At 39.3% G+C, this 27809-nt stretch overlaps 2 protein-coding genes across 3 annotated transcripts in view; both read left to right on the top strand.

Annotated features, from left to right (window-relative positions):
- The window catches only part of LOC142203097 (threonine--tRNA ligase 2, cytoplasmic-like), a 31317-nt gene extending 16362 nt beyond the window's left edge, over positions 1–14955 (top strand). For both annotated transcript variants that reach the window (XM_075273580.1, XM_075273581.1), the window contains 17 exons: positions 1135–1325; positions 2487–2610; positions 2846–2967; positions 3177–3294; positions 3901–3965; positions 5433–5511; positions 6800–6946; positions 7357–7455; positions 7683–7849; positions 9380–9542; positions 9633–9770; positions 9865–9942; positions 10082–10182; positions 10309–10413; positions 11279–11351; positions 12840–12954; positions 14720–14955. In XM_075273580.1, the coding sequence (XP_075129681.1) occupies positions 1135–1325; positions 2487–2610; positions 2846–2967; positions 3177–3294; positions 3901–3965; positions 5433–5511; positions 6800–6946; positions 7357–7455; positions 7683–7849; positions 9380–9542; positions 9633–9770; positions 9865–9942; positions 10082–10182; positions 10309–10413; positions 11279–11351; positions 12840–12954; positions 14720–14868 (2034 nt within the window). In that variant the 3' untranslated portion in view covers positions 14869–14955. The remainder of the gene's footprint in view (positions 1–1134; positions 1326–2486; positions 2611–2845; positions 2968–3176; positions 3295–3900; positions 3966–5432; positions 5512–6799; positions 6947–7356; positions 7456–7682; positions 7850–9379; positions 9543–9632; positions 9771–9864; positions 9943–10081; positions 10183–10308; positions 10414–11278; positions 11352–12839; positions 12955–14719) is intronic.
- A 3532-nt stretch (positions 14956–18487) lies between these two features.
- TM2D3 (TM2 domain containing 3) lies at positions 18488–25891 on the top strand. The gene is made up of 6 exons (XM_075276210.1): positions 18488–18591; positions 19588–19680; positions 20451–20608; positions 21474–21654; positions 23240–23315; positions 24041–25891. Exons 1-6 carry the CDS (start codon positions 18513–18515, stop codon positions 24204–24206), a joined length of 753 nt encoding a protein of 250 aa, XP_075132311.1. The 5' UTR covers positions 18488–18512; the 3' UTR covers positions 24207–25891.
- The last annotated feature ends 1918 nt before the right edge of the window (positions 25892–27809 follow it).

Genomic DNA, 27809 nt, shown 5'->3' with positions numbered 1-27809 from the left:
TGGCTCATAATGGGAGGAAAGGTATGTAGGTCAGCAGCAGCGCCTCCTCTTTTACACATTCATTCCTGGTTTTGGCTTCAAAAACAACAAAGTGCCTCAACAATCTCTGACTATGGAAACTCAGCCTCAGTATTTATTTATACAAATTTCTGATTTTTGTGGGCTACGAGATTTTTTCCAATCCATCTCAAGATTAGGCAATACATAGAAGTTGATGACTGAATGTAAACTACTACATTGTGTGACTGACGGATGACCTGACTAGACAATCCATGGAACATTATTGCTCACTGCATTATTGTAACTCACTGGAACACTTTTATGCGTCTGTTGTTGTAACCCTTACGGTTTTTATAAGTTTGGTGTTCACCTTCCTTCTTTTGGAGCAGTGTCTGAAGGATCTGATCATTGCCTACCAGTAGTTTTGTTGGTGGCTGCTATTGGCTGTCTGCTGCTTGTGTCCTCTGTTCCTGTGGAGCAAATTCCCTATGAGGTCATCACCCAAGTCTTTTCTGTGCATGTGCATGGTTTTTGAGTTGCTGTGAGGTACTATAAAGCTTTGTTCACATCTGCGAAATAGAACCTTTATAACAAATTCCTTCATTTTTGTAATGAAAAGTATTGCTGAATACACACCTAACAGTAAAGAGAACCCCGGGGTAAGTCAATGTCTTCCACCTGGCACTGCTTGTCTGTATCACATCCAGTTTGGCACAACATTATAAACTGAAGCCACATGGCAGATGTGAACAGAGCAGAGCCTTCATGTGATATATGCCTTCGTGTATGCAAAAGCTGCAAAAATGAAGGCACACTCCAAAAATATTCACTGTGAAATTTGTTTGCCTTCATGTTTATATATTGTGTGTTACTGACTTGAGCTTTTTATTTTGTATGTGATTTATATTCTGACAATCTTCATTTGCACAAACTAAATGTTTCTTGTTAAAGTGGTTTCATCCAATGAATATCAAATAAATGATCATAGGTAACTCTGAAGTATACCTTCTTCGGTACTATATTTTATAGGCTTACAGACTCCATTTTTTTATACTTATTAAGTTTATGTTCTTATGTTTTAGGTCGTCATTCTACTAAATATATAATCCCACTGATTTATGTTTTTAACAACAGGGCCTTCCATCCACACCATTCATCCAGGATCGACTTCATCTCTATGAAACTTTGAAAAGGGAACATGATGCCTTAATGGCTGACCGAGCTGCAAAACAAAGCAAACAGATTAAAATCTTTTTGCCTGATGGAAAGGCCATTGAAGGACAATCCTGGAGGACCACTCCCTATGAAGTCGCTGTCGGCATTAGGTAAAATGTCTCCTAGTGATCTTGGTATCTATTAAAGGGGTTGTCCTACGTCACATACTCACCAGTCTTCGTTGCTGTAAATTCTTCTGTCTTCCGGCTTTGTTGCGTCACTGGTGGGCGGGGTTACATATGCAAAGCCAAGCGGCGAGATGCCGCTGGCCCTGCGTGCGCGCTCATAGACCAGTCTAGCCTTCACAATGCGAATACAGACCCGGCATCCGCCTCTCTCTATTACAGCGGATGCCTGGTCTGTATTCGCATTGTGAAGGCTAGACTGGTCTCACCATCTATGAGCGTGCACGCAGGGCCAGCGGCATCTCGCCGCTTGGCATATGTGAATACAGACCCGGCATCCGCTGTAATAGAGAGGCGGATGCTGGGGAGTGTAGACGCCGGCACAGATGCACAAATGCCGGCACAGATGCCTGCAACATCGCTATGCTCCTGCCCTGCATGAAGCCAGCAGCGGCAGAAGCGATGCTGTTATTCCGCTCCTCCGCCCCCCCCCCGGAATAGCAGCATCGCTCCTGCCACTGCTGGCGTCTAACCCTCCCCGGCATCTGCCTCTCTATTACAGCGGATGCCGGGTCTGTATTGGCGGCCCCTTCCCCCCAAAGGGTAAATTACCCCCCCCCCCCCCCGTGCACTTAGCCCCTCCTCCCTCCCCCCTGAGAGCAGCAGATACATCACTTGACTTATGACCAGATAAGTCAAGGGATGTGTCCCAAAAAAATGAATAAAGTAAGATAGTGGACAAACAAAGCAGTTTTGCTGAAGCAATGTATTTAGGAAAAGTCTTACATCCACATTAACAAGCAGTATAGCTAGGATCCTTGTGATTGGACAACCCCTTTAATTTACCATGTTGTTTGTATTTTGTTTTTTTATTTTTTTCTTGATTTATGAAATAATTTCAAAAGACCTATTATAGCTTTACCTCATGAATTCTAATACAAATGAAATAAAGAAAAGCCAAGTTAATATTTACAAGTTTTATTAGAATATGCTGATACATTTTGGTTGTGATGGCATACATATAAACTGTGCCAGTAGTTAGTTATATATCTGCTTATGAATAAAAACCTGCTTTGCTTACTGGAAATACATGTTTTGTAAAGTGTCGTAACATGCACGCTAGTGAACTATTGATGTCTTTTGCAGTCGTGGATTGGCAGATAACACTGTAATAGCTAAAGTAAATACTGAGCTTTGGGATCTTGACCGACCACTAGAGGGAGACTGCACATTAGAACTGCTGACATTTGACAATGAAGAAGCTCAAGCTGTAAGTTAAACTACTATAATGTGTAAAAGTTATATTTATGCTGTATTATTTCTAAGTGGTCTATTCTAGACTTTATTATTGGACTTTGATACATTCTCTACATCAAAGTGCTCTGCAAAATCCATATTTTGTAGTGGAATTTCAGAAGACATTCGCCATGCGTGAACTTTGAGCCACTGAGTTTTTTTTTTTTTAATACTTCTCAGTATTTGCCATGTTTCTTACCACCCTACAGGTTTACTGGCACTCCAGTGCCCACATTCTTGGAGAGACAATGGAGAATTACTATGGAGGCTGCTTATGCTATGGTCCACCTATTGAAAATGGCTTCTATTATGATATGTATTTAGAAGACAGGTAACTATATTTCTCAGCAGTTGTGCATTGCTTATTTCACTCACTTAATACAGTGCATCCTCCAGTCTTCCATGTCTATTCTTTGTGCAGTATTTGTTTTTGATGCTGCTGAATAAGCTGTTATTTTGATGGATTTGAAAAAAATATTTATTTTAAAGTTTACATTGTGTTTGACTCCAGTAATCCTAAATTGCGTGTGACTTTTCTAGGGGAGTGTCCAGCAACGAGTTCCCTGTCTTGGAGAACATGTGTAAAACCATCATTAAGGAGAAACAGCCATTTGAAAGGCTGGAAGTCAGCAAAGAGTTGCTCCTGGAGATGTTCAAGGTAAAGACGACCGGCAGGAAGTATATAGATAGTTCACAAATTGATTTCTAAATGCCAATGTACTGTGATCCCTTGAGATGTGGGCACTCCCATGTGCCACCATATGGTGACTCTGTATGTCACCTTAATAGGAATATACCAATTTTTGTCGTCTTGGTGGAAAAAGAACCCTATAAAACTCAGAAGCACATTGGGGTGTATTATGGGTTCATGGGTCCTCCTGTCTTTGTCAGTACTACTTTCTAGATTTAACCTTTTAGAGTGTTGTATTTTAGGGTATATTCTCATCTCTGAGTGGAGTGGTGGCCGGGATTACAAAAACATCTGACCGTGCTGTTTTACACTGCTTGTATAATTCATTTACTACTATGGATTTTACAGAAACAGCATAGCATTGTGAACTTGACTAGATTTGTAATCCTGGCCATCCCATTTTTTGCAATGACTTCTTGTAAAGGCAGTATGGAGTTTGGAGGTCCCCTGATGTAGAGATAGATGCAGATCTCACCTGTGGGACTTACACAATAGAGATGAGAATACCCTTTTAACCATATAATTTAATCATTTATGTTTAATATCTCTAAAAATATATATATCTTTTCCTAGTATAATAAATTTAAATGCCGGATCCTAAGTGAAAAAGTTGATACACCGACCACGACCGTATACAGGTAACTGAAATGTAATATTTTTTTCCAGCAATCTCTGACTCTAGTTGTGGTTGTGCAGATCTTGCAGCTACCTGTATTGTTACACAGGCAGCATTTATATTTCATGTATTCACAGAAGAGAATGTAACAGTGCAGTATAGGTAGCTGTGTAAAATGCATGTGATGCCCAGAACAAACAAGACTGTATTAGCAAATGCTCAGAGGTTAGCTGGGAGATTTGCATATGGATACTCTTCTTATTAATGTACAATCTGTTTTATTGTGTTTTATGGCAGAAACACATACATTGTATCATTACAGTAAATATGTAAAATCAACAGCACTGAGTAAACACGTGTGTATTTTTGCAAAATACACGTGTAAAAATACACGTGTAAAAATAAGACTCCCATTGACTTCAATGACATTTTACAGGCGTATTTTTACAGGCGTATTTTTACACGTGTAAAAAATATCATTGAAGTCAATGGGGTAGCAAAATTTACAAGTGTAATTTTACTCTACAAAATAAGCTAGCGTTTACTCAGTGTGAACTTACCCTTTAACAATGAAAATACAAACATATCTTCGACATTTTATTAAAGATGTTGTCCAGGCTTTTTTTTTTTTTTTTTCCTCTAATGGCTGGACAAGTGGGGATTGTGAAAAAAATAATCGTAATCTCCTGTCCCCGATGCTTCGGTGTCCTCCCAGCATGCTCTGGTCCTTATGCTCCAGCGTTGTCTTTTGGGACTTGAGCCACATGTCAGCACAAAACCAAGAAGGGCGTACCGCACAGAGAGGCACCGGAGCACCGTGGAACTTGCACAGGTTGTCTATTTTTGCTTGGACAACCCCTTTTAAGTATGCTAGTAGCAATATTCACATATTAGACCTGTATGTGCTTTATGTACTACATTGAGATGATCCTTTTACTGATATTTGGTGTATTCTAGGTTGATTATAGTAAATAGACTTTTTTTTTTAGGTTTAAACGCTTATGGCATTGGTACAAAAATGTTTTTCTCTTCATAATTTTGTTAAATTACAAAGGACGTTTCCCTGCGTGCAACAAATCTACCTCTTTACATCATTTATTAGCAACTGAAAAACTGATTCTAGGACAGTTGGAATTTTTTTTTTCCGCCTCCCCCACCCTAATTAATAAATAAAATTTTAGACTGGATCCTTTTAAATAACAGTTCAACTACCAAAATTAACTGAGCTTGTTGCTCGGGAATGGTGTGGGCTAGAGAGAGAGAATTCCAACTGTGCTGGAATCAGTGGAGCAGCACCTATTAACAGATGATGAGAACTGGAGGTGGTGAAAGGTCATTTTTATTTACATACTTATTAAACATATCCTTACATTTAGCTAAGTCTTAATCTTTTTTGTGTTTAATATAAACTTTCTGTACTGTCGGCTCAGCAGTGGTTTACTTTGCTTTACTGATGAGTAAATTCCTACCTTTCTCTGTTCTGATATAGGTGTGGTCCTCTTATTGATCTATGCAGAGGTCCTCATGTGAGGCACACTGGGAAGATTAAAGCCTTTAAAATATACAAGGTAGTTACTGAAGCTTCAGAGTAATTGTAAATCTTGTATTTTACATCCTGAACATATGAGAGATTGCATATCCTTCATGTCTTTTGTTTTTACAAAATATTTTACTGCTTGCGGTATCACTGTCTACTTTCAACTTATTTCTGACTGAATCTGAATGAAAAAAATATGCCACGCACACACACAGTGCAACGGCAGCTTTGGGGGATAGATATATAGAACATCCTGGATTCTAAGTTTTGGTGTCTGGTATCCTAATTAGGTTCTATACTGTCAAGTGGGTGGTCTCAGGCCAGAGCAAGCAAGGGGTGTGTGATTCAGAGCTCTGACACTCTCCAATTAGAGGCAGATGGGGTCAGAGACTTGGAGTCATGTTCCCCTAGTAAAGGAATTAAAGAGCTGTAGTTGGTGGGGGTTGTGAAATATCCTACTTCAAAGCTAGGGACCCCATTGTCAAGGAAAAATTTTATTTCACATATGGCGCAAATTCTATTTTAATGTAAAAAAAATCACTAAGTTTCAGTCTGCAGGTTGCGTTTTTTTTTTTGTTTGTTTGTTTTTTTGAGACTCTTGGTATAGTTTTCAACCTTCTTCTAGTTTCAGACTTTTCTCTTGTGATTGTCCCTCCCAGTAACACATTCTGTATATGAGGTCTTTGTCTCCAAGAGTATCTGCACAGTTTCATCCCTGATTTGATTTCTTCTTCACAGAAAGGATATTAATTACCATCTCCATACTCTTTAACTGCCATGCACCACCTCATTCTCCTTCCTGTTATCTGTAAGATGATATATATGATCTGTGTCAGAAGAAGCAGGACCTTTAGAGTCCATTCACACGGTTGAAAATGGTGATGAATTTGGTGTGGAATTTCAGCGCTGAAAAAAAGACTCCCATTGACTTCAATGGGTTCCTTTTTCTGAAGTCAATGGGAGGCTTTTTTTTTTTTTTTTCAGTGCTGAAATTCCACACCAAGTTCCTCACCTTTTTCCTCCGTGTGAATGGACCCTTAGCTATGTGATGGAGTTGCACAGATTTTGGTGTAACAAAATGGTAGGACATTTTTATTGAAGTCTATTTAGAAAGTTTCTTAATTGGGTATATAAGAAGCAAAATAACAAAAAACCTTATCCACCCAAATGGGTCTAGATCCTTTGTAGGGACGTCCTTTATATGTCTATAAAGCACTCCTGTGCACAACAGCACTGCCACTTATTCACTGAAACAAGACTGTACAATGTATAGTTCATTATTGCTACTGTTTTATAATTCTGTCATTATAATCTTATAGAATTCTTCTACGTATTGGGAAGGGAAGGCTGATATGGAAACACTGCAGAGAATATATGGGATCTCCTTCCCTGATAATAAGCTAATGAAGGAATGGGAGAAATTCCAGGAAGAGGCTAAAAACAGAGATCATAGAAAGATTGGAAAGGTTTGTACTACAAGGGAAAACCAGTAATAATATTTTTTATAAGTGTTTCATAGATATGTTGAGTTTTATGGTTTAGTTTTCAAACAAAGGGATAAAATATAGTGATTAATTGTAATGACAGAAAATGCCATAGCAGCCTTTTATAACACAAATATAATTTGTCTTCTCAATTGTGAAAACCCCCCCGCTAATTTATAATGTTCAAGTATGTGCATTGTGAGCAGCCCCCTAATGTTCATCTATTACACATATTGCCCCGCTCTGTGATGAGAGATATTGGGGTATAAGATGTTTGACTGCATATGGCTTATGACAGCCTGAAAGGTGGAGGTTACTATTAATTCTTTTAAATTGCTGTTGGATATAAAATGTTAATATCATCTAATGTGGTATTTTAATTTTGCCTTTAGGATCAAGAGTTGTTCTTCTTCCATGAGTTGAGCCCAGGGAGTTGTTTCTTCTTGCCTCGGGGAGCTTACATCTATAACACTCTGATTGACTTCATCAAGGTTAGAGAATCACTTGGACTTATTGTAACTTCTGTATTCTTAAAATTGCATCCTAGACTAAGGAAAATGTCATATATAACTAATAGTTCTCTAGTGATAAGATGAGCGCTCCAAAGAAGAGAAGGATTAGAAAATACTTCAGATCAAATAAAACAAGACAACTGTAACAATACACCCGAACTTCTATAGATCACTGATTTAATATTAATAATGTTTGCTTGTTATAGGAGGAATACCAGATGAGGAATTTTACAGAGGTAGCAACACCTAATGTCTACAATAGCAAGCTGTGGGAAGCGTCTGGTCACTGGCAGCATTATAGTGAAAACATGTTCTCCTTTGAGGTTGAAAAAGAAACCTTTGCACTGAAGCCTATGAACTGCCCTGGACATTGGTATATTCAGTTGTCTATTCCCTTTCTTGTAAATTCAATACCACAGATTACATTATGTACCTTGTATGTTCATTCTTGTGATATTTGCTTATTTGTATCTTGTCTGTATTACTTTAGGGTCACAATAGAATCTGAATTGTATTGTAAGACATACATAATACAGAAATATTTGACACATGAGTATGAGGATGATTGTACTTGCTTGTGATCAGTAGGGCGAAGCATCAGTCTATTTTTTTTTAAGGAAACAAAGGATTAGAGGGAACCTTTCACCATGAAAATGCAGTGAAATCTGCAGGCATCTTGTTATAAAGCAGATTGAGTTTAGCTTATTGTTGGAAAAGATTCAGTATAAGGTGTGTTCTGTTTATTTATTTTTCTTTTTATCCTCAGAGTAATTGTCTGGAATCCAGTGGGCAGTCCTCATATCCTTTCCTCTACAACTGTGCATGTTGGGACTGCCTAATGGACTCCCTTACTCCTAATCTTGGAACAGAACAGTAAATGGATAAAATACAAGTTATACTGAATCTTTTCCCAAAAATCAGAAATCTGACACACTCAAGAGTAGCATACTATTAGACTGATCCCTATACATTAGGTCTTCAAAGTATACTTCAAAGTATAAACTGCTTTGATGGTACCTACTACTATTTTTATATTACCTAAATGGTAGGTTCTTATAAGACATGAAGTATGACTATGTCCAAGAAGGGACAGAAGCAACACAATAAATAAAATGACAATTTTTATTAAGTGATAATAAATGTGAAAACATAAATTACACATAAACAACGGGGTAAATGCTTCACAAAAAGGCGGGTGGTGTGTGGTAATAAATAGTGTATAGGTCTAGGGTAAAAAAAAAGTATGTATATCACAGTTAAATAATAAGGGTTCACATGATGTTGCAAGTGTGGCAGTTCCAAAGCAGATAACAATATCCCATCAGTAAGAATGCACAACAGAGACATATGTGAAAATTGCATACATAGAAAGTAAAGAACCAACCCTAACACCATAGTTATAATGTAAAGCACCTACCACCCGTACCGCGCCCCTAGTACCGCTAGTAAACATGAAGTTAGAAGTACCAGTTGGTAATCTCAGGGTGTTTTTTCTTTTTTTTTTCTCTTTCCATTATCCATTCATAATATTTATATGATGTGATGTGAACGGATATAAAGGAAATTGAAAATAAATAATGAAATGAGCCTTTTGCCATTTTATTAAGTGTCTTGTGGGTTTCCTCCAAATACTCTAGTTTCCGCCTACATGTCAAATCATACCAGTATGTTAGCTGGTTTCTTATAATATTGTCCTGTACATATTTATATGTATGTTGTGTGTTGCAATAAAGAATTTTAATTGATGACCCAATTAGGGGCACAGGCTGATGTTATTAAAGACAGTACAAATACATTGCTGTGGAATATATTGCTTTATTAAGGCAGTAAACCTTGATGTAGCTGATCATCAGTTTTGTGATCTTTTATTTGTGGTATCTCATTGATATGTGTACTCTTGTAGTCTCATGTTTGGTCATCGCCCTCGTTCCTGGAGAGAATTGCCTGTGCGCTTTGCAGATTTTGGTGTTCTACATCGTAATGAATTGTCTGGGGCATTAACTGGACTGACCAGAGTTAGGCGCTTTCAGCAAGATGATGCACATATATTTTGCACTATGGAACAGGTAAGTGCTAAACAAGACTCTACGCATCAACAGTAATGAGATAAAGTTATACTAGTAGTTACCGTGGAACCTTAATTCTTTGTTTCCTAGATGGGAGAAGAAATGAAGGGATGCCTACAATTCCTGCAGTCTGTTTATGATGTTTTTGGATTTACTTTCCAACTTCACCTTTCGACCAGACCTGACAACTACCTCGGAGAAATTGAGATATGGAATCAAGCTGAAAAGGTATTTATTATTGCCATTGACATTGCTTTCATTTACATCATATTCAAATAAAACATGTAAAATATCTTATTCTTTCAATTCTCCAAATTTCTAGCAACTGGAGAACAGTCTGAATGACTTTGGACAGCCCTGGAAATTGAACCCAGGCGATGGTGCTTTCTATGGCCCAAAGGTGAGTATTAAGGCTGCAGTTTCTACTCTAATGCTTTTTAGTAGCTTCATAGATTTCTTCCTTAGAACTTTGGAAAATTCTTACAAAATTTTCTAACTGCAATAACAATTTTAATCCTAAACTGGATCTTTTATTGCAGATTGATATTAAGATCAGAGATGCCATTGGAAGATACCATCAGTGTGCAACAATACAGCTTGATTTCCAACTTCCAATCCGGTTTAATTTAACCTATGTAAGGTAAAAGTTATTTTCCTTTACTGGTTTGCTGGGGATGTCTGTGTCATAGAGCGGTTTAAAAAGTGTCACAGGATATCCACATTTGCATTTCTGTATTTTGAGGGGGTTTTTTTCTTTCCCTTGCAGCAAAGATGGGGATGATAAGAACAGACCCGTCATCATTCATCGTGCAATTTTGGGATCAGTGGAACGAATGATAGCTATTCTTTGTGAAAATTATGGAGGAAAATGGTATGATATTTTTATACGCCTCTGAAATCCTAAATCAAAAATGTGTTTAATACATGTTTAGCACTCCTTTATATAACCTTGCTCCATGTCCTATTTTATATTTTGTCTTTTCACCTCTGGGTTAATTTGTATTCAGGCGAATATGCCATGTACTCAGCCATGAAAAAGTACGCTTTCACAACCTAGTGTACGGCCAATGGTATCTTATTTTCACATATTCCTCATAGATTTAAATCTATTGAAGGATCAGTGAAGTTAGCTCAGGAACTGGCATGTTTTTTTTTTTTTGTTTTTTTTTCTTCTCGAACGATCACATGGGCCATTATGACAAAGGTCATGTCAATAGATCCATTAATATCTATTGTTCTGTGTCCTGGCCTTTAATACAATGGCTAGCACACAGCTGTTGAATCCTATCATGTGAATGAGGGCAGAGGTATTAGGGAACACTGCTGATTTTTCAGGTCAACAGCATGCTCTTATGGGGCGCTTGCAGATTTGAATCAAAATCTGCTGCAGAACAATAGCATTTTAATATGTCCTTAGACTTGGTTCACACAAGATACATTGAGGGCACATTTACTAGAACTATCTAAAATAAAGACAGCATAAAATTTTGGTGCAACAGTCAGACTTTGCGAGTAATTTACACGACCAAGTTTCACCTATGAAACTCTGTCCGTGTGTTAGACGGATTTACTGGCCTGAACAGTGTCCCAGGAGAGGGACTTCTAATATTGTTATCTCTAATGCTAGGAGTCCCTGCCTTCCAGTGACATACTATCCTGTACTATAATTTAATTTGTGTTCATTAAACGTAATTTTTATCTTTTATTAAATCATTTTTATTTTATTTTTTCTCCAGGCCATTTTGGCTTTCACCTCGACAAGTCATGGTAGTTCCTGTTGGACCAAGCTGTGAAGACTATGCCCAACAGGTATTTCTGTATTTACATGAATAAACTATGAGCACAACATACTGTGAAGCCTGATGTAATTCTGTTATATAACAACTTCCTAGAAGTCTTGAGAAGACTCATATAATCAGACTTGTAAAACAGACCATCATTTTTTTTCGTGTGTGCTATACAAATTGAATTCCTAGTCCTCTGGAAGTATACAAAGGTTATAAGGCTACAATATATACTATATAGATTAGCCTGTCTTTGTGCTTGGAAGTGTACCTACCTGTCAGAGTTGTACACATGCTGTGCCATTGCTCCATAAACTCCTTCCTACAGTGGACGTGTTGGTCGTGAGGGGGAATGTGGTCTCCCCTTTTAGAAAATAATGGAGGTGAAATCTCCAGTGATATATCATATATCGTATATCATGTTTGGTAAGATGATAAATTCATAGAATAGCCATATGGCTTATCTATGCAAAATAGTGTCATGGCACTAAGAATGGCTTCAGCCTACTCCAGAAATTTGGCTAAGACACTGTATATTGTTTTACATATTACTTGTAGCTGATGTAATTGCTTGATGGGAACTGATGCTCAGATAATTTGGCTTATAGTTTAGCATGTATAGATCATAATGTAAAATATACTGATATTAAAGTGACTTCGTTATAAGAAAAAAAAAATTATATATATATATATACCATATATATATATATATATATATATATATATATATATATATATATATATATATATATTATATAATATTTACATGGAGATAGGAAGCATTCAGATGGCTGAAAAATGTGTGCACATGTCCTTTAACCTTTTTAGGACGAAGCCAAAGTTAGATTTATAGTGAAAGTATAATTTCAGTACTTTATAAGGAGAATATAAGAAACTGCTAGTGCAGTGAGTTTGTTTTTTTCCAGATTTATACCAGTTTTAAATAGTATTGATGTGAAAAAGGTGAGAGAGAAATTTATCTATGCAAAAATTCTGTGCTTTTATGTCTCTGCTTCATTATCTCTTTCCCATATACTTCTATGGGCTGCAGCCTGTCGTCACTGATTTGAAAAGTAAATTGAGTAGTTCAGTAAGGAGAGCTATAATGACAGAAGTCTGTAATGGCTGTCATACTACTAATTCCAGCAGACAAGGTTCCTTGGTTACTGGCTGTGCAGCCGATGTACACCTGTGGACCCTCCAGTCCTTCCAATGTGCAAATTAATCTGAGTATTCATGGTGGTCAGGGTGCAGCTTAGCTTAGTCACACTGCCCCAGTACATAACCTGGATATGATTGACATCTCCATCACAGTCCCCTCATTCCCTGATAACTTTTTATTCTTTCAAACTTTTATAACTTCACTTTGCTGCCACAGAAAGTTTACATAGGGGCAGCAAAAGAAAAGGAATTACTTCATCCTACACACCATAGGGTCGATCTATAGTGGGAAAAAAACCTCCTGCCATTTACCTTTTTTAATACTGAGTTCATTTTTTAACTGTCTTTTTAGGTGTGCAAAGACTTTTTTGATGCAGGTTTTATGGCTGATGTGGACTTGGACCATAGCTGCACATTGAATAAGAAGATAAGAAATGCGCAACTGGCTCAGTACAACTTCATTTTTGGTAACCACAGATTAAATATGCTATGCTATATGTAATGTAAAATAGCCTATTAACAACTCGATGGAATATAATTTCCTTTGTAATTATGGTATTATTCCAATATGTAAGTAGGATGACAGCCTAGTAGCTTTCCACTCTGAAAGAGTAAATGTACACATTCCCAGCTATACTGGCCATGATCCTGTATTTATCATTAACCTCCCACCTTCTGCATAGCCAGACCTTTACACTTCACAGATGAATATTATTTTGAGAATATTTCCAGAAGTTGTTGAAAAGGCAGCAGCATAGCGGGTATGATTATAAACATTGTTCTATGGGAACTTGTCATTGGCATGAGTAATTTTTATCAAACATGGATTCCTCCCCCCTAAAATGACAAAACAATCTCATTGAAAATAAAGCCTTGCGTTGTTTTCTCAGGGACTTTTTTTTTTTTTTTTATCTACTCATCCAAGACCATATCATGAAGGAGACCTAGAGAGCTGTGTATGCACTTCACTGGGCCGTTTTCTTTGGTTCATGTGATTTTTGAAGGCTGTAGCATTTTCTTCAGTTGTGTTATTCGAAGAATTTGTGTATTATTATTTTTTTTGGTTACATCAGGGTTTATTTTTAAAACTTTTTATAGTGGAGAAAATGTTCATTTTCACATTTTTTAATAGCTAAAAGTGTTATGTTTTATTTTCTAAATTTTCCCCAAAGCATGACTAGAACTTTTGAAGTGTGTATTTTTTTGTGTTTTTCTTTTTATGGTCATAATAGATCTTTGGGGACATATTACATTTTTTAAGCTTTTCCGTGTAAATGGAGCAGATAGATTGGCCCCATTTAAAGGCAGAATACAGTCTTCTAGTATACACTGCAGAGCCGATCTGGGACCTAGGACCCAGCAGCTTATGCAGTTCCATGGCACCTAGACGATCATATGAATGTATCATGGCAGCTTCTATAGCTGTACACACAGCACTCATTGTGTGTTGTGTATTCAGTGATCAGAAAGGCAGGGACAGTAATAAGCCATCCCTGACTTGACTTTACATGTGACTGATGGTTGCCTCCCTGCTTGTGCAGATGCTACTGCTTCATGGATGTTGAGTACCTGAATGTATAAAGTCATTGGGTGGTCAGCAAGTGTTTAATATATCTGTATATGTTGGTAATGCTCTGAGTAGAAACTATATTATTGCTTTAGGAGGAAGGGAGGGGATATCTAGAAGCTCTGAGCCAAGAGCACTTAAAGGGGTATTCCCATGACGCTTGTTCACCAACCTGCAGGCTGTGTGCTCTCTTCACTTCCTGGTTTTCTCGGCACATTGGTGGGCGGGGTTTCACTTGCTCTGCTATCTGCTATGTTTGCAGTCAGTAATGAGGGATTGGTTGTAAATGTATTACCACAGTATGAAGCTGATGTAGAAGCTGATGAAGCAGAGCTGGATTTGAGTCAGTTTGTAATACATACAGAGGTACCGGACTCCCTATCTCAGCCCTTATCTGCCAAATTCAATTAAACCGACTGATAAGAGCTCAGAAATCCTGGAGTACTCACCCTCCCCCCCCTCCTATCGGAGGAGCTCCATTGGTTGTTTGGTGTGGAATTTCAGCGCTGAATAAAAGCCTCCCATTGATTTCAATGGGTTCCTTTAACTTTTTCTGCTAACTGGGATTCCAGGAGAGCTGTTTATCTAAAACTTAGTAGTTTACAAACACTGTTTTATAAGATGAATGAACATCCTTTTAACATGTGATTTCTATATATTTCTAGTGGTTGGCGAAAAAGAAAAGGCAAACAGTGCAGTCAATGTAAGGACACGAGACAACAAAGTTCATGGAGAAGTGTCTATAGCCTCAGCTGTAGAGAAGCTTACCAAGTTAAAAAAGATGCGCAGTAAAAATGCAGAAGAAGAATTCTAAAGTGAAAAAAAATCTGCCAATTCTGAAAATGGGGAGATACTCTTGCCACTGTGAAAAAAAGGAAACTGCTAATAAATCTTTAGTAATTTATTAATTATGGGTGTTTGTAATGTTTTAAGATAAACTCATCTAATGTAATATTACAGAGTCAAACCAGCCTACTTAAGTTTATGGAGGTTTAAATAAACACTGCAGCAAGACGCCTTTTCCCATCTCTGTACCCATCACGATTCTATCGCTCATTCTGATTCCTGTTCATTCTCCATCTTTCCTTTGAATATTTCTTTATCTCCTCTATCAATCACATGGGCAGTTACAGACTACAGAGGTCATGTGACCACTGAGACCAATGTGCGAAGGGCCTGAATGTCTATGTCTCACTACCTGTGACCTCACTGGTCCTCTTCCTGAGGATGCTGATTGGCCTCGGCGGTCATGTAACCACTGAGGCCATTCAGCGGCTTCAGCACAATGCTGGAAGAGACCCGACAGAGCAGATGAACTGGCAGCCGCAGGACGACACTGGAGCAACAGGGACAGGTGAATGAATGATTGTTTTGCTGTCCCAGATTTATTTTAACTTTTAAAATTTAAATAATCACACACCAGTTTAAATAAACACATGTTCGCCCTAGCAGCCATGACTACTTATCTTGCCAAAATCACAAAGGGGAAGTCTCACGTAGAAAAAAGGTGCAAACACTTCACAAATCTGATGTAACAGTGAAAACATGGTAATAAATGTGCCTCATTTTTTTGATTGATTTTTGATCTAGAGACACATTTTGCATATCCTAGTTTGCAGAACTGCTGGCAAGAAAAATTAAATACAAGGTTTAGACCAAAATTTCCTCACAGCTCAGTGTTATTGCTGGGCGGTAAGGAACGCCCCCTCTGACAGTGGGCAGCGATCGGTGCTGAAACTAACGGCACTGATAATATCTACAGCCCCGGGGCACATAGCGGAAAAAGCCAACAATGTGCTGAATTCTGGGCACTGTCGGCTTTCTAGCAGTATATAAAAACGCATGTACATGAAGTCATGAGAGGTTAAGAAGGTTAGTCTAACTCCACACTTGCCTGCTCTTACCTGACACTGCCCACTTGGTAGTACAGAGCCTATCTAGCATATTAAGCACCAAAACTAGCAGCACTTATTGCTTGGGAACAGTGCGGGCCATAGAAAAAAATGGTAACTATGCCAGAATTACTTGAGCTGGACTTGCTGGAAGTGGTGAAAGGTTCTCTTTAATCCTGGATCATGTTAAAGGGGTTCTCCCATCTCAGTCTTTCAATAGTCTGCCTGCAGGGTCTGCTTCTCACTTCCTGTATTTCTCTCCCTCCCTCCTGCTGAATGGGACAAACAACACTTCTGCAGGTCAGATGCAGATTCTTGTACAGAACAGGCTCAGTGTTATCTGTGTGTTTACATATAGAGATACCAGACTCTGTTTAGCTGAAGCTGGCAAAAGCGGTGAGTGACATCACTTGTCCTATAGGTCCGTGGTTATAGTAACGCTGTGTAAACAATGGAAGGAATAAATTCACACACCAGGCATACAAAGCATAATTTCTAACACAATATATTGAGAAATAGGCTTCAATTTACATAAGCTTCCAGTATAGATAGGATCCTTGAGATGAGACAACCCCTTTAATAAGGTGAGTTTCACCTACAGCTGCAACAAAAGCCATGGCGGCTTGTGGGAGAACAGATGACAGAATTTCCCTGATGGAACTCTGCCATACAAGACATAATAAACCTGCTCCACTGCTAAACCGTGTCAGATGAGCTGCCATCTAAATTCTGAAGCTATCTAACATAAAATGCATTACACTGGATAAAATAGAGTTGTGTTCAGAAAATATCATGTTTAGGAATAAATTGTGACATTTTGTTTTTCTTAATACCCAGGATTACTTTTCTAATCAAAACGTATATTACTAATGTGTTCGAAGATCTGTACTGCCCCGACTGACTATGGTCAGCCATTTATAAAGTACTCAGACGGCGACTCCACAGCCCACATCTGTACTGCCCTGACTGACTACGGTCAGCCATTTATAAAGCACTCAGACGCCGACTCCACAGCCCACATCTGTACTACCCGGACTGACTATGGTCAGCCATTTATAAAGTACTCAGACGCCCACTCCACAGCCCACATCTGTACTACCCGGACTGACTATGGTCAGCCATTTATAAAGTACTCAGACGGCGACTCCACAGCCCACATCTGTACTGCCCTGACTGACTATGGTCAGCCATTTATAAAGCACTCAGACGCCGACTCCACAGCCCACATCTGTACTGCCCTGACTGACTATGGTCAGCCATTTATAAAGTACTCAGACGGCGACTCCACAGCCCACATCTGTACTGCCCTGACTGACTATGGTCAGCCATTTATAAAGCACTCAGACGCCGACTCCACAGCCCACATCTGTACTGCCCTGACTGACTATGGTCAGCCATTTATAAAGTACTCAGACGCCGACTCCACAGCCCACATCTGTACTGCCCTGACTGACTATGGTCAGCCATTTATAAAGCACTCAGACGCCGACTCCACAGCCCACATCTGTACTGCCCTGACTGACTATGGTCAGCCATTTATAAAGCACTCAGACGCCGACTCCACAGCCCACATCTGTACTGCCCTGACTGACTATGGTCAGCCATTTATAAAGTACTCAGACGCCCACTCCACAGCCCACATCTGTACTGCCCTGACTGACTATGGTCAGCCATTTATAAAGCACTCAGACGCCGACTCCACAGCCCACATCTGTACTGCCCTGACTGACTATGGTCAGCCATTTATAAAGTACTCAGACGGCGACTCCACAGCCCACATCTGTACTGCCCTGACTGACTATGGTCAGCCATTTATAAAGCACTCAGACGCCGACTCCACAGCCCACATCTGTACTGCCCTGACTGACTATGGTCAGCCATTTATAAAGCACTCAGACGCCGACTCCACAGCCCACATCTGTACTGCCCTGACTGACTATGGTCAGCCATTTATAAAGCACTCAGACGCCGACTCCACAGCCCACATCTGTACTGCCCTGACTGACTATGGTCAGCCATTTATAAAGTACTCAGACGCCCACTCCACAGCCCACATCTGTACTGCCCTGACTGACTATGGTCAGCCATTTATAAAGTACTCAGACGCCCACTCCACAGCCCACATCTGTACTGCCCTGACTGACTATGGTCAGCCATTTATAAAGCACTCAGACGCGACTCCACAGCCCACATCTGTACTGCCCTGACTGACTATGGTCAGCCATTTATAAAGCACTCAGACGCCGACTCCACAGCCCACATCTGTACTGCCCTGACTGACTATGGTCAGCCATTTATAAAGCACTCAGACGCCGACTCCACAGCCCTGAGCACAACCACACTGTAAAACCCTGCTGTAGAAAACTCCCCCGGGATGATGTAGTGTGGACATACTGTGCATTACTAGAAATAAGGAACAACACTGCAGCCTGCTCATCCAATCACAACACTACGAAGACTGCATGGGCGGAGTTAGCAGCGATAGTGAGACTTGGAACGCAGGGTGTATTCTCTGCAGTTGGCAGCAGCTGCGCAGTACGAAGGTGGTGAAATTGCTTGGAGCAACATGGCGGCCTTGTCAGTATTGAATCGGCTTTTCCGTGTATTGTTGTTCCTGTCTCAGCTGTATGTCTTCTCCGGTCGCGGTGAGTGTCACGGCAGACTGCCTCCAGCCGTTCCCGGCGTGTCTGCTCTCTCCTCATAGAGAATAGTCACACTGGAGAACATACACTAGTGCCATATAGCTGAGCCCCTAGACCTTACAGCTACCATCTCATATAAACAGCTCCTAGGCCTGAGCTCTCCTGAATACACAGGATGTATAGTCATCATTCCTTCTAGGAACTACTGCTATGTCTATGCTGTCAGTCTGCAGTGGGAAGTGGCATTAGAGGGACTATGACACAAAGCATGTGCAACCTGTGCCCATAGGATAGAGGACGTGTAGCTGAGCCCCACTGATCCTGAATACAGGCATACTAAATGGGGGGCATCCTCTCTGCCATCTACATCAATGCCATTGCTCCTATTGAGGGCGTGTCTGCATTCATGCTGAATTGACCTCCTCGTTCTCAGGATGGGCTGAAATCTCAATGATCAGACCCCCCCCCCCCCCCAATTAGCTATTCACCCCCAGGCCTATGGATAGAGGATACATCTACTTCATTACATAACTCCTTAAAGTATTATTTTCTGCACAGACTCATAGGCAGATTGTGACATCTCCTGCTTGGGACTTGAATCCACCAGCAGGAAGCAGAGGTGGATTACTAAAATACTGTGTCATCTGCTGGGCTTCTATAACTGTGTACCTATATGGTTGTGTGTAGCTGTCAATGGTTTGCGTGGGTGTGTATATATATTTTATTCCTAAAATGACCCTTGTTTTGTAAAGTGGCTTATGCTTCTTAAGAAAGTTAAAAAAAATAAAAAATAATATATATTGTGTCCAAGGACATGATAAATGGACACTTTTTCGGCATGCATCCAGTCTATTAGCTTGTTAACATTCATATCATAAATAGGATGTGAACAAAGTCTTAAACTTTAAGTTTGATGCTTCAACCATTGCTGTAGTGTTAACAATTTTATTGATTTTCTCGATTGACATTACTCTTCTTTTTATTTTTTTTTTCTTGCAGGATCCTTGAGTTTTGAGCACTTTCAAGCAGCAGCGCTAGCCCTAAATGGTCAGCCTTCATCTTCCACCATGCTACCAAGCCTGAAAGTAGTTGGTAACTATTTATTTATTTCTTAAATTTGATGCTGCTGGAAGAGAACAGTGACTTGTTTCCCTGCTCTATAAAACAAAACCTTGAATTCACTGCATGCCAGGGTAGTTCATGTAGGTGTGAAAGTAAGAATCCCCGCTGATGTCTGAAATGAAATGGGCATGTCCCCTTCAGTTTTTCTTTACAAAACACCGGAGTTCAGTTGTGCTAGTAGTCCAGACCAAGACCCTAACAAGTCATGTATAACTTAAACTCACCTGTTTAATCCCCATCACTATTGCACTGCTGGTTCAGTGTTCACCATTGTGTGTGCAGCTGATCATGTTCCATCTACCTACACGATTGCTATAGCCAGCTACTAGTCACAGTGATGTGAACTTTATGTATAGATGTATTTGTGTGAATAGGCACAAGACAAGTTACATTTTTCCTGCACTTTATCTGTAATCTCTAGTTAAAAGAAAACTTCCAGTATGTCTTAATCTGGTTGATATTTATCATATGTCTCTGACTAGTTAGACCAGAGCTGAACAAAGGTTTTTCTATCTGGTGTAGGGCAACTAATGGATTGTGTGCCAAAAGCATTCCCATGGTAAAAAAGCATAAGATTAGTTCTGGCATCTGTCTCCCTTCATGCCAGATAAAAAACAAACTCACCCACTGCATATATGTAATAGAGGCTTAAAGTCAAGTATATTCGATGGATATTCTTTAATGATATATTGTGAATAATATATGGCTTTATAAAACGTGGCGATATATTTTTATTTCAGAAACCACAGGTACACCTGATTACATCTCGAAGTGTCCGAGCAATGGGCTGTGCATCACACTACCAGCGGATTGTGTAACCTGCAATACCAATTATTCTTGTATCTATGGCAAGTCTGTTGCTTTTGACTGTAAGGTCAAACCTCAGGTTATGTGTGTGGTAAGTGACTAACATGGGTCTGCACTCTACAGGCATGCACAGATCTGTTTAAAGGAAGAGCAGCATCTACACTTTCCAAAGATGTCTTTCTTATTCTATATTGCAGATTTATTTTAATGCCACCATTTTATTCTTATTGAAAATTAACCAAAAAGGGCTTTAGGGGTGTTTCTTCTCCTGCCAGAACTTTGCTCTTTAATCCAGATAAGCGGGCAAATGAAGTCCAAAGAATCTTTAACTTTTATGAGTGAAAATAGTTTTTGGATATTCAGACCTACAGTGTAACCCAACAAAAGCTCGGCACAGGGCTAAACTGAGATGTAAGCATACACTTAAAAGAATGCAAGTGGATGCCCTTTTCTTAGCAGCCATTTGTATACATTTTTGTGCATATGCATTAAACAGAACTGCTAGACTGAATTTCGATGGAATGTTTTGTTTTTGCTGCTCTGTCAGATTTGATTTTTTTTTTTTTTTTTTTATTAAATCTTCTGTCTTAGAGACCCTGTCCTAACATGCCGCCATACAATTTTAGGGAGCATGTTATAGAGCAGAAAGATTCAAACATTTATGTACACAAAAATTTTATGTGAAAAGATTGAGTATATCCTGTCCTTTATCCATTGAATTCTCTGTTCTTTCAGTGTTGAGAAGTCAAGAAGACAATGTTATTATTGACAGACTCCTCTCTGTGACTGTACACACAATGCTAGTTATTGACTCGTATTAGACACTTCTTATGTATTCATCCACAACTCGCGGAACAAATTCCTTTTCATCTGAACTGATCCGGTTTATAGGATTATAAAATAATCGTTCTGTGATTGTATTGATAACCATTGTTATTTCTATACATTATATGCAGGATGACAACCATCAACGACAAGAAAATTTTGTCATGAACATGACTTGTCAGTTTTGCTGGCAGCTCCCTCCATCGGAGTATGAGTGTAGTAAATCTAATTCTAGCATTTGCATGACTGTATCCTGTCCTCGACAGCGTTACAATGCTACGTGTACTGTAAAAGACCATGTGCACTGTTTAGGTATGTTTCTCTAAGAAGATACTTTGTCTTTTAAGTTTAACTTTTATTGGAAACTATAGTGTTGAATAAGTTGCTTGGCAGATGACATCAAATTATAATTTTGTTAGCCTGTCCTGTCAATGAAGTGACAGTTTTACCTTCATCTGCATTTTGGGTGAAAACTAGTGAGTTTACTTGCGGGTTACATACTCATTCATTTAAGCATAGAACAGAAAAGGAAGAGACTTGAATTTTCTCATGTAGAGAGAGGATTGTAGCAGGCAGTCAATACCTGCCTCACGCTCACCTCTGTTGCTTGTGCTCTAAGTCCTCCTCCTTGCAAGTAACCGCCTAAAGTGTGTGTATTCTCGGCGGTAGTAAATTGAAATCTCACGCAGTACGCATGCCCAGGCGCCATTTTCTTGTGGAGAACTGTGGAGTTTTCCACAAGAAAATGGCGCCTGGGCATGCGTACTGCGCATGCGCAAGATTTAAATTCGCTACCGCTGAGAGTACACACACTTTAGGCGGTTACTCGCAAGGAGGAGGACTTAGAGCACAAGCAACAGAGGTGAGCGTGAGGCAGGTATGACACTGGGGGAAGGGGTGCACGGAATGCCCAGGGTGCATGGAGGGACTCATTAGCATATCCGTTTTACCCGTAAATCTTAAAAACAGGGGGGCTCTTTTTTAAAACTATTAGCAGCACCTGAATAGCCTTTTTAAAGGCTGTTCAGGCATATATTTATCTCAAATGCCGAAAATCTAATGATAGAGACCCTTTAAGGTGCATTCACACAGTGCTGTTTTTTGTGTTGATTTTTGTGTAGTTCTTAATTTTACAGTTGAAAAACATTTAACATTTCACCTGTAAAATTGAGACTGTGCCAAAAACATTAAAACTGCATTCATTTTTGTTTTGATGAAGTTTTAACTGTGTCCAGCTGTACGTGTAAATGCACCCTTATGTGATCTAGGAATGTAGAGATGGTGACTAGTGAAGAGGCTGCACCTCCAAATCCCCCTTCCCCCAACTTGTGGTGAACGATGGTACGCGGCCTCTAAGGCTGGTAATTGAGTGGCGTGATGGTGCAGGAATAATAATACATCTTATTTATATAGCGCCAACATATTGCGCAGCACTTTACAATTTGTAGAGTTAAAATATAGACAAAAAGATACTTTGCAGAGAGCTAGTCAATTTACGCAAAGGGATTGAGGTTCCTACCAGGAACCGATAAATGATACAAAAAAAAACCCAAACGCTTTCACCATAAGAAAAAGATTAATCTGTAAATGTTCTCTCTTAGTTGTTTTCACAGCCAGTAACCTTTCAATATGAGTATAAAAACAACTTTCTAATATATCTTATCAATGAAATATGTATTTTTAAACTTCTGCTCTCTTCCTGCATTGAACCCCCAGCCAAACTGACACATGCTCTGAAATCTCTGATTAATCTGTGTTGTTCTCAAATTCCCTTGTGCATAGTAAAGCCTAAATAAGGGACTTCATGTTTGGTGTAAATAATCTGCACTAAAAATTTAGACCTGGTAGCAGAACTTCCGATTTCTGGTATAATAATTGGAATGTTTCTATTGTGTAGGTAACCGGGTGTTTTTTAAGATGCTGTACTGTAACTGGACAGGGGGCTACAAGTGGTCCACTGCCTTAACTCTCAGGTAACGTCCGCCATATGTTATGTTTTTGCTAGAACTAGAACCACAGCATTTAGACTGACTTCACACTTACAGACTACAAAACCATGGACGTTGTATAGCCAGTACTCAGAATTTATTTTTACATGGAAATATAGGACCATTAGGGAGAGAGTAACTATTTTGGTCTTAAGTAGAGTTGTTTCTATTTAAGATAGATAGATAGATAGATACAGTAGATATAGATATATAGAAGTGGAGAAAGAAAAAAAGTGGGTATATAAGGACGACTTGTATCACTGCGACTAAACGCTTTCGTTAGACAGAAAATGTTTTCAAGGCTGTTGTGATAGGGATAGGAAAATTGATATTTGGTGTGACTACCCTTTAGAGGAGGAGTCCTAGAAGTGATGATACAGCCCTCACAGATCCCTGATCTCAACATCATCCAGTCTGTCTGAGATTACATAAAGCGACTAAAGGATTTGAGCCAGCCTATAGCCACAGATCTGTGCTTAGTTCTCCAAAAGGTTTTGAACAATCTCCATGCAGAGTTCCTTAAAAAACTGTGTGCAGGTATACCTGGAAGAAATTATTTCTATTTTGAAGGCAAAGGCGGTCACCCAAAAATCGATTTAACACATTTTGTGGCATTTTTAACAGGTCTGCCTAAATTAAAATGCCTCTAAATTAAAGCTGTTTCTGGCATTTGTCATTCTTGTAATATGAATTTTGGGCTCTTCTTCCAGCATCACCCTCGGTGGCTTTGGGGCTGATCGTTTTTACTTGGGCCAGTGGAGAGAAGGTCTAGGAAAGCTCTTCAGTTTTGGAGGACTGGGAATATGGACTCTAATCGATGTGTTCTTAATCTGCGTTGGATACGTAGGCCCTGCAGACGGGTCACTTTATATTTAATATTATGGACCCTACAAACAGGCCTTGACTTCTCATCAAGCTTCTGGTTGTTCTGTTTGTATATTTTTTGTAATGTACGGTATCTGTACTAAATCTGCCTTTTCATTAAGGTTGGCTTTCTTAAGCAAATTTATCCTTAACTATAATCTTTATTGTATGGTTTTATTTTTTTTTCTATGAAAAATGCAATACATTTTGTTAAGCTGACATAAATGTGCTATACTACAAAACTCAGTTGCATAAAATGGTTTGGTAGGTTTTCCAAATATGTAAATCTTTTTTTAAGTTGCTTTTCCACACTTTCTAAACTTTTTAATACACGTAACCACCACTAGGGGGTGGTATGAGTTGCTTTGTTTTAGAAAAAAATGTTGGGTACATTCAAAGCTTTTCTTTTGCTGCTCTTTTCACATTATGGTAAAAATTAGAGATAAGCGAGTAGTATTTGATCGAATATTGACTACCATTATAGTCTATGGGAAAAAACGGGAATGTTGTTCCAGTTTCCACAGAAACCAAAGTTCGACACTTTGGTTCCTCCAAGTTCAGTAAGTAGCAGGACGAGGAGGTTTTTGAATTGAATTCAATGGAATTTTCCTGCAAGGTATTCGACCGATACAAGTATTCGATCGAATCGTAGTATTCAATCGAATACTATTCGCTCATCTCTAGTAAAAATGCTTCTTAAACGTTATTTGCTTCTATGTGGTTGTTTGGGTTGTCCTTTAGTTTTATAATGCAACACCACCAATATACACTGGACAAAGTTGTGTGGTTGGTTTAGTTAGCAGTATCACAAAATCCTATTATAGGGGTTTTTCAGGATGTTACTATTGATACTGCTAAATGTATGGCGCTGTACCTAACTAAACTAATGGCAATGATATTTCTGTAACCGGGGCACATAGTGGCTTTATTTTACTTGCTGCTCCTTGTATCACTGTTATTTACATGCAGCGAATCTGTGGAATAACTACATTTCCCATGATTCATCCTTCTGCTCTCACTCTCTATGTACTTTCCCCTGTAATTAAATCGCAGGTAATAAATCACTCCCACTTCTGAAGTCACATGATGCTGTGATGTCTGGTTTGCAAGTTCACTCCGTCCTCCTCTGTGACCAGCAAAGACAGAGGGTGAGAGCAGGCAGATGAATCATGGGAAATGTAGTTTGTCCACAGACTCGCTGCATGTGAATAACAGTGATACAATGAACAGCAAGTAAAATAAAGCCAAGCAACAGCATTCTATAGCACTGCTGTGGATGTATTTGTAACTAATTTTTGGAGGCTGGATAACTCCTTTCAGGCTAAGCGCCCATGTTGCGGAAACACATTGTTTTTGGCTACTATGTTTTGCAGTACCAGCAAAATGAATGAGATTTCCTTTCATATCATCCACAGATTATGAAGGGGAAAAAAAGCTGTAAAAAAATTGCATGCATTTTGAAAATCACAGCATGTAAATTTGTAAATTTTAGCTGCAAAATCTAAAGCATTTTCTCTACAGATTTAATACGGGGAAAAATACAGAGGAAAGTGCAGCAGAAACTCACTGTGTGGAAAAAAAAATGCAACATGTTTTTACTGCGGTTTTTTTTTTTTTTTTTTTTTTTGTAAGCTGTGTTTTGCTGTGTGGTGCCTTTGCTTAAGGGTAGCTGCACACAACTGTGTTTCACCCATGAAACTGGGTCCATGTATTAGCCAGATTTACCGGCTTGACCTTCATGCTGGGAGCAGGACTCCTAGCAGTATAGTTATCTATGATGCCAGGAGCCCCTGCCTCCCAGCGACATACTGTCACGTACTGTAATTGGTAAGCCATGGGTACTAAAGTACCAGAAGACCCCTTGAAACCGACTACACCTGTAGCAAAAATAACACTGATTCTGTGAGCTCAGTATATGCAAAGTATGGATACATGTGAATAAGTGCTATAAAATGTAAAGTAAATGAAAAATAAAGGAACTGTTTCTAAAAGTATGTGTTCTTGTCTCACTGGATGGAGTTTAGAGAATGGTCCACAGAATGTAAATTGGGGGCTTGTATTATTGATTGTTCACCTATTTTACAATACTATATGGCAGAGAATTGTATGAACAGCAATTCTCATTGGAGGTCATACACAGTCCATACTGCTGTTAGGCAATATGAGTATCCTGCAGGTAGTCTGTATTCAGGTCTGAAAGCTGCGTATTCAAGGAATTTGTGCTTCTGAAGGTATGCGGGTACTTCACATAATGGGGTAGATTTATTAAAGGGAACCTGTCAGGTCGCTTTGGGACACTCAACCACCCACCATCCTTATAGACCAGGGTTTTAGTGTCCCAAATCACCCTGTTGTAATGCGCTCTGCTGTCGCATTAAAAAAAAAAAAAAAAAACCTTTCTACTTTACCTACAGATGAGTATCATTGGATTCTCTGGTGCGCTCTGTGCCTGCGCTGTTCCTCAGTGAAGCCAGAGATGTACACCCTGGCTTCACTATACAAATGCTGGAGGTACAGGGCATGCACACTGAAGCCGAGGTGTACTTATCTGGTTTCATAGAAGAACTGCTTCAGTGTGAGGGTGTGTATAAAGCTTTTTTGTTTTTAATGTGGCCATGGATTGTATATCAGGATGATTTGGGACATTAAACCCCATGTCCATAAGGACCTTTGGATGGTTTAGTGTCCCAAATTGCCATGACGTTCCCTTTAGGATTTTGTACACCAGTCTTAAAGGGGTTTTCCCATCTCAGTGTTTTATCAGCTTTGCTTGCAGTGTCTGCTTCTCACTTCCTGTATTTCTCTCCACCCTCCTCCCTCTTGCTGAACAGGACACAGAACACTTATGCAGATCAGATAATATGCAGATGCTTGTACAGAATAGACTCAGTGTTATCTGTGTGTTTACATAGATAGATGACTCAACTTTCCTCAGCAAACTGCAATTCCGCTGGGTTCACACCAGCGCCCGATCTACGTTTTCAGGTTTCCGTCTTCTGCCTGCCGTTTTTTTTTTTTAAAAAAAACAGTTTCGCCGCAGAGTGCACAAAAAGCTCACTGGCGCTCACAGCCGGACACTTTTCAAACCCATTTGGGTATGAAAAATGACTGCAGGATTCCGTCTCCTGTCCAGTTTCGGCCAGGAAACAGAAACCTGCAAAACGGAGACCCGGGGCACAGATGTGAACGAGCCCTTAGATGAACGATTGCAAAAGCAGTGAGTATGTAACGTCACTTGTCCTATAGGTCCGTGGTACCATAAAAGTGGCCTAAAGCGATTGATAAATTCACCCTAATATTTCCCAAAGGACACTGCCTGGTTCGGTATTGATTTTCTTGATGACAGATTCACTTTTAAAGGGAGTGTACAGCAACTAAAACCACCTCTATGCTATTATAGTAGCAGTTTAGTAATATGAACATACTATTTTTGTGCCTAAATGCAGTCATGCTGTCAAAAGATTAATTTGTATGTCTGTGAGCTGTTGGTGCACCCAGGGAGTGGCAACATCTGTACAACTTTAGTGGTTCTTCGTATTAAATTGCCTGTGTATAATCCACCGGGTTTAACAATAGTTCATACTGACTGTAAAGATGGCAATAAATAGGTGCTGC

This window comes from Leptodactylus fuscus, chromosome 5 (assembly GCF_031893055.1).
Source record: "Leptodactylus fuscus isolate aLepFus1 chromosome 5, aLepFus1.hap2, whole genome shotgun sequence".
NCBI classification, from domain to species: Eukaryota; Metazoa; Chordata; class Amphibia; order Anura; family Leptodactylidae; genus Leptodactylus; species Leptodactylus fuscus.
Note: the sequence above shows the minus strand (reverse complement) of the source record. Positions and strands in the feature narration are given on the sequence as shown.